General features: G+C 42.4%; 1 protein-coding gene across 1 annotated transcript; it reads left to right on the top strand.

Moving 5' to 3' along the window:
• Positions 1 to 1,334: 1,334 nt before the first annotated feature.
• On the top strand, positions 1,335 to 7,137 carry POLR2D (RNA polymerase II subunit D). Its single transcript, XM_081189342.1, has 4 exons — positions 1,335 to 1,827; positions 3,145 to 3,325; positions 5,929 to 6,024; positions 6,576 to 7,137. The coding sequence occupies exons 1-4, from the start codon at positions 1,761 to 1,763 to the stop codon at positions 6,652 to 6,654; spliced, it is 423 nt and encodes a 140-aa protein (XP_081045468.1). The 5' UTR covers positions 1,335 to 1,760; the 3' UTR covers positions 6,655 to 7,137.

The raw sequence follows: 7,137 nt of genomic DNA, 5'->3' as shown, positions 1-7,137 counted from the left end.
CTCAAAGGCTGCAATCCTAACCCCACTTACCTGGGAGTAAGCCCCAATGAAATCAGTCGGCACTTCTCAGCAGATATGGTTAGATAGGAGTGGGATTTAAATAGAAGAATTGACATCTGGGGGAATTACCAAAAGGCAGCACTTGGCACTTTGTCCTGGATCTTAGGTAAATAGGTGTTTTCGTTTAAAAAAAAGCTCAACAACTTTTGGGGTGTCCTGGCAACCCTACCTATTGTTGCCTTTGACTGGACTTAACTGTCCAGAGGTCCTATACCTTTTTACCTATTAGTGATGCCTTCCACCCCCATTCAGAGGGAATTGTGAGTTAAACTCCTTAGGGTTATGTTAACAACGTGAAGTAAGTTTCTGCTCAATGAGGTGCATGCTCACTTGTCCCCCCCCCCCTTATGAATGGGTAATGCAGAGAGTGAAATGTGTTTGCCACTTGCCCATTTTTCACCTGGAAGTATGGAAATTGCAGATCAATATTTGACGTCTAAGGGGTGCCTTGGCTGCAAAAAGTTGGGTTAGGGCAGGGCTTTCCCTTCTCTGCCGTCACTTTAGCAGCAGTGGTACTGCTCAGTTCCAGTGGCGTAGTTAGGGAAGGAGAGAGAAACAACTGGTTAGGGCAATGTTTGGGTCTTGACTGTCACTTGGATGCACCAGGGCCTGTGGTTCACGCAGCTCTGCTTGCTGGCCTAGAAGTATTGAGGGGAGAGCCCCCTCGCCCGTATGCGCCCTAAGCGAATCAGTTGCAAACGAAGGAAGGTGAGCTTGAAGCAGGCAGGGACCCACAACAAACTGGGACCCTTCCAATGCCACATTCTCCCTCTTGCCATCCTCCTGGCCTACCTGCGGGTTTTGAACGTGGGTCACACTGTTGCATCGAACCCCACATTCCGTTTACGAACCGGCTCTCTGCCAGCTTGGTAGTTTTGATGAGGGATGGGGGCCGTGAGCACACAACACGCCCCATGTTGCAGGACTCCTATAACCCCTGGCTATCGGCCATGGCGGCTGCGCTTGAGGGGAGTGCAGTCCGATACCTCGAGGGCTGCTTATTACCCGTCGCGGCTTTAAGCGCCTTTGGGGGGCTGCCCCATTTCCTAGCCTGCAGACTTTGGGTACTCCAGACGCTTCAGCGGGGTTTCAGCTCTGCACTGCTTCCTGGCCTAGAAACCTGCTTCCTTTGTACCAGAGGAGCACTAAATATATACAAATATTATTATTATTATTATTATTATTATTATTATTATTATTATTAATAATTATTATTAATTATTATTATTATTATTATTATTATTATTATTATTATTAATGGGGGCGGGCGATCGGGCGTTGTCTGTCGGGTCTGGATTCATTTACTGACAGGATCTTGCTAACAATCGCGGGAACCGTGTAAACCCCACCGGATTCACGCTTCGCAATCCTGAACGCACTTGCTGGGGAGTAAGCCGCGCTGAACGTGGTGGGATTTACTTCGGAGTAAGGGGGTCCAGGGCAACGCTGGGAGCGGGCGCTTTGAGGCCGCGCGACCCTATCGCTCTCCTCCGCCAAACTACTCCGGGGAGAGAACACACCATGTTCAATATAGCCCGACACACTTTTTCCCCTTTCTCTCTCTTTCCTTCAGCACAAGCCGAGACGGCATCCGGGCCGGCTCTTCCACCGCCAGAGGGCGTCGCGGGCACCTGCTCAGGCCTCCTCCTTTCCTTTTCCGGCCGGCCAAGCGCTTCGGTTTTCCGGGGCTGGCTGAGGCGATGGCGGCCGGAGGCGCCGATGCTGTGGATGTGGAGGAGGATGCTTCTCAGCTCTTATTTCCCAAGGGTGAGCGGCTGGGCCCTCGGGGCGCGCAGGAGACGCGAGGCGCTCCCGGCCTTGTCCCGGAGGAGACCTCGGCTTGTGAGGGAGCAAAGAGGCAGCAGGAGCCTTGCCTGGAGGGGAGCAACGTTCCTCATTCTTGGCTGTAAAAAGCGCTCGTGTATCGCTAGCCTCACTCGCACCATACGTTGAAAGCGACATGGTACCGCTTTAAAAATAATAATAATAATAATGGTTCCCCGCCGCCAAATAATTCGGGGAGCTGTGGTTTGTTAAGGGTAATTAGACTGGTTAGGAGACACCCCTATTTCGCCTCACGGAGCTACGGTTTCGGAGTGATTTTAACCAACAGTTCTTCACAGGGAACTCTGGAAATGGTGGCTCTGGATGGGGGGGGGGGAGGATAAGGGTCTCGGCGCCCTTAGAAAAACTACAGCTCCCAGAATTGTTTGCGGGAAACCTTGTCTGCTTAACGTGGCACCATACTGGTTTTAAATGCACGGTGCGAATGTGCGTTTAATGTGAGTCTTCTCTCCGTTCCTGTTATCCGAGGCAAGTGGTGCAGCAGTTTTGAAGTTGAGCATCTCTGGCCCTTCCCTGGATGGGAGGCTGTTTAGTATTCTGTTGTATGCTACATATACAATTGTTATATAAACTCTAGATAAATATATGGCTCTGTTTCTGGGGTCCATGCCATGCAGTTACTTTGATTGTTGGTTTATAGTTCACACTCTCAGAACAGCTGCCTTGAGCAAGCAACAAAACAGTATGTTTGTTTGTTTTGTTTGCTTTTTGTCTTTCAAAGCAGCATAGGATGACTTCTGTGTTCCAAAGCAATCTGAGGCCCTTTTTTAAGATTCAAGTTTTATATGTGCTAGTACTTTGGAAATATTTTCACATTTACATGTGTGTTGAAGTATTCTGGAGAAGCATGTGACTGTATTGCACAAATAATTGAGCTGGAGAATGATCTCCTTTTTGTAAATTTGGCAGGATGGGCCAGATAATTATTATTGTTTTTACATCTGTGTATAGCTGGATCTTAATATGGTGTAGTAGAATAAATGGTACCACTTCAATCACATGTTTGAATGCTCCCACAGGTACAGCAAAGAGAGGATTCATCTAGAATCTTTCTTTCATATGTTTTCTCAATTGAGTGAGTGGGTTTTATGTGTCAGATCATTCAAAAATAGTATTCTCTACCCACCACCTGAAGTGCTACCACCATATGTGTACCCCGGCTTAAGTGTTACCAGTGGTGGTGTGTTTCTCTGTGCCTTTTGAACTATCAGTTTCTTCCTCACCCATCTTTGCATATAGAATTTGAGACTGCCGAAACCCTTCTAAATTCAGAAGTGCACATGCTTCTTGAACATCGGAAACAGCAGAATGAGAGTGCAGAAGATGAGCAGGAGCTCTCAGAAGTATTCATGAAAACCTTGAATTATACTGCTCGCTTCAGCCGCTTCAAAAACCGCGAGACTATTGCTAGTGTCCGCAGGTGAATAATTTTTCAAATAAATTATTTTTCATAGGCTAATGGGGGAGTGAATGCAAAAGAAGCTGAACAAATAAAACCTTTTCCCGAATGCAAATACATTTATTTCTAGCATTAAATGAATTTATTTTGTAAGTTGGTTTTATTTCACAATTGAAAGTAATGCGCAGGTGTGACATCTGTTGAGACCTTTTAGTTTCTACATTTCCTAGACTGCTCTTCATCTAAAGCCCCCTGGTGTGCTTCAGATTTAAAAGTCTATAACATGTAATGTTAAACTATAGTTTAATGCAAATGAAAATGTATTTCATTTTCATTTGATAGAATCCTGACTTGTAAATGCATAGAAACCAGATTTTGCTATAAACCATGACATCTGGTTTATATGCAATAGCAAGCTGGGTTTCTTGGAAGCAAAACTAGACACTGCTGAAGTTTCCCCCCTGGTAATCCAGGCAGAAGAGAGTGAAGGAAGGAGCGTGAGAGCCTGAGTATAAGTTTGGTTCATCTCAGTTCATGCACATAGTACTAAGCCATAGAACCTAGAGCAAAGCTTTCCAAACTGTGTCGCGACATGTTATTGTGTCAGCTGCAGTGTGTAGGTTTGTCATGTGAACCATCCCCATGCTCCTCCTGGGGATGGAAAGGGGTTAGTTTAACCTCTGGTTTGCTAGTAAAACTGAATTATTTTGGCGCAAAATGATGCCTATCTAGAAAGTGTATCATCAACATGAAAAGTTTGGAAAGCTCTGACGTAGAGCCATGAGTTCTTTCCATGTTATTTCTTTAGTTGATGCTTATGTGGTTCGTAGGATTATAAATTACAAGATTTGTCACTTTCAGTCTTGTAAGGGTAGGATTCAACTTTCCTTCCGCTAGTCTAGAACTGATACAGTTGCCTCTTAAGCTAAAGAATTACCAACATTACTTATCTAGCCTAGCTTGGGCCGTACTTTGTTTGGTTGCATTTATTGGGCAAATGTACAGATCTCTACCACCCTGTGCTAATCTAACTGGACAATATGGCTGAAGGATCTGATGCTGTGCTGATTTTGCTCTTCCACGTGGTAGTGATTGATAACTGGCTCACTATTCCTAACCAGCATTGAGTAGGAAATAGACTAATACTATATGCAAATGTAATCACTGACTGCCAGCAGCTTCAGAGCCGTAGTGGGAACGGGTTTCCCTAATGGTGAACTTCCAAAAGGCATCTGATGGTTCAATGTGGAAAGCAGGGTGTAGGTGTAGATAGATAATTGAGATGATTCAAAAGAGCTTTTGTTTTTCCTTCTTCAATTAATTTTTCCTTAGTATAAGCATGATTCCTTCTAGAGCCCATGATTTTAAACTTTTGTCTGTTATCTACTTCTCATAACTCTTTCACATGCTTGAAATCTGGAAAGTGTTCACTGATTCTGTTCACTGTTAGTGGCTGTGTGTGCTTTTATGTCAAAGCACTCAGATAAACCCTATGTTTCAAAGTTGTTATAGGCAATGGGTTGACACTTGTCCAAGCAGTTTCTTCTTTGCCTTTTGGAACAATATCCATGTAATTCTGTATATTTCCTCAGAAGTAAGTCCCATTGAGTTCAATGGGGCTTACTCAAAGGTATATGGGAACAGAATTGCTGCCTAAATAGATGTAGAGTTGGTACTTACTTACATTTATTAAAAGCAGTGTGAATTGACAGAAACATTTGGAAATCTAGTGGGTTCCCTCTTGTTGATGGGAATGCCATCCTTCTGAAATCCTAACCAGATTTGTTAAAGAAGTAACTTTCAGTTAAAGTGATCTATCTAGGAATACTAATTTTGGTGGAGTAAATAGTAAGCAACTGTTACTTTTTCTTTGAAGCATGTTACAATATAAAGCCATGTATTTACTTTTAGTATTTTTGTGATACTTTTGTGTGATCTTTTCATAGACTATATATACAGTGGTACCTCGCAAGACGAATGCCTCGCAAGGCAAAAAACTCGCTAGACGAAAGGTTTTTCCGTTTTCGATTTGCCTCACAAGACAAATTTCCCTATGGGCTTGTTTCGCAAGACGAAAACGTCTCGCGACTTTGTTTCCTTTGTCTAAAAACAAAGACATGTTTTGTTTATAAAGTTAATTTATTTTCCCTTCAATTTTTGAACTGCTCTTTACAGTATGTGTGACTTTAAAGAGCAGTTAATAAACTGTTGTTGTACCAAATTTGGTTTTGTTTGGACTTTTTTTGACCATAGGAACGCATTAATTGATTTTCAATGCATTCCTATGGGATTTCGTGATTCGCAAGACGAAAAATTCGCTAGGCGACAAAACTTGCGGAACGAATTAATTTCGTCTTGCGGGGCACCACTGTACCAGGCATAGGCAAACCTGGCCCTCCAAATGTTTTGGGACTACAACTCCCATCATCCCAAGCTAACAGGACCAGTGATCAGGAATGACGGGAGTTGTAGTCCCAAAACATCTGGAGGGCCAAGTTTGCCTATGCCTGATAAAAATAAATCCCTAATCCTTTTTGAGTAGCTGTACTGTTTTTTTCTGCAACTTCTGTTCTCTTCTGTATTCCATTTTTTACATGCATAGTTTATTTTATTTGTTCCTGCAGTTTGTTACTCCAGAAGAAGCTCCATAAATTTGAATTGGCGTGTTTAGCTAATTTATGTCCTGAGACAGCTGAGGAGGCCAAAGCATTAATTCCCAGGTGAGTCACCCCAGGTGAAAGGATTCACTTCATGTTCCAAAGGATTTGTAAAGCATGAACAACTAAAAAGTCAGAGTAATGGTTCTACAGTTGGATTTAAGGTTAGCATACCAACCAGTTAACTGGTCAATATATTTTCAATTGACTGTCTATTATTTTGACCATAATCAAGCATCTCTTGAAGCCCTGATGCTTGAAGAAGTGGCCTGCTGCCTCAACTGTCTTTTAAAAACTCGTTATCTTTTTTAAATAATTGCTGCTACTATGTTTTGTTCTTATTTCTTTTTTAAATGTAATTTATAGCTTTACCTTTGTAGGATAATGCCCAAAAGTACAACCCACATTTGCAGAAATCTTACCTGCCATTGGCTACACCGAGACAATCCTCCAGACCATAATCAAATCAGATATGAGCCCTGTGCTCTTAACACTCCCCCTCACCATGCAACTTAATACATTATTCATAGTTTTTCCCTTTCAGGAAAGCTTGAGCATAAACCCTTAAAAAGAGAGAGAGAGAAACTTAACCATTGCTTGCTCCTGTCTTTCAGCTTAGAGGGTCGGTTTGAAGATGAAGAGTTGCAGCAGATTCTTGATGACATTCAGACCAAGCGAAGTTTTCAGTATTAGAAGGAACAACCAGACCCTCCAAACTCTGAACATGGAAAAAGAGAAATCTAAGAATGTTCATTTGTTTCTATACATCTTTGGACCAGTCCTGACTATCTCTCGATAGAAAAGAGAAGCTGACGTGGGGTGATGACATGCTTTTAAAAAGGGTTTCTTAGCTCTTTGGACTTGTTGAATGTTGAGAGAGTTGGCAAGACTAATGTGGCATGAGCCACAGAACTCTGAAAAGTTTGCCTTGATTAGTTTAATATTTGTTTCCAAACTTTGCCTTCCTCCTGGGAATATACAGAATGTTTATGGGGCCAGACAGAATGAACATACGTTGCCCAAGATAGGAGAAACTTTTCCTATTATATTTTGAGAATTGTAATAGTAGAATCAGGATAGATAAATTTGTGTGTGTTTTTTAATTAAAAGCCTGAGTTTTTCTCCTCAACAATAATTTTGTACAATTGTTTGTGAATTAAAGTATAGTATTTCTAA

The sequence above is a fragment of the Podarcis bocagei genome (assembly GCF_964188305.1).
Source record: "Podarcis bocagei genome assembly, chromosome: 4".
In the NCBI taxonomy this organism is placed as follows: domain Eukaryota; kingdom Metazoa; phylum Chordata; class Lepidosauria; order Squamata; family Lacertidae; genus Podarcis; species Podarcis bocagei.
This window is presented reverse-complemented; position numbering and strand designations above follow the sequence as displayed.

Excerpts from the sequence above, each read along its gene's own strand:
- POLR2D (XM_081189342.1), top strand. The coding sequence starts at position 1,761 with ATGGCGGCCGGAGGCGCCGATGCTGTGGATGTGGAGGAGGATGCTTCT. Across the intron at positions 1,828-3,144 it reads TCAGCTCTTATTTCCCAAGG|AATTTGAGACTGCCGAAACC; the intron begins GTGAGCGGCTGG and ends CTTTGCATATAG. Across the intron at positions 3,326-5,928 it reads ACTATTGCTAGTGTCCGCAG|TTTGTTACTCCAGAAGAAGC; the intron begins GTGAATAATTTT and ends TTGTTCCTGCAG.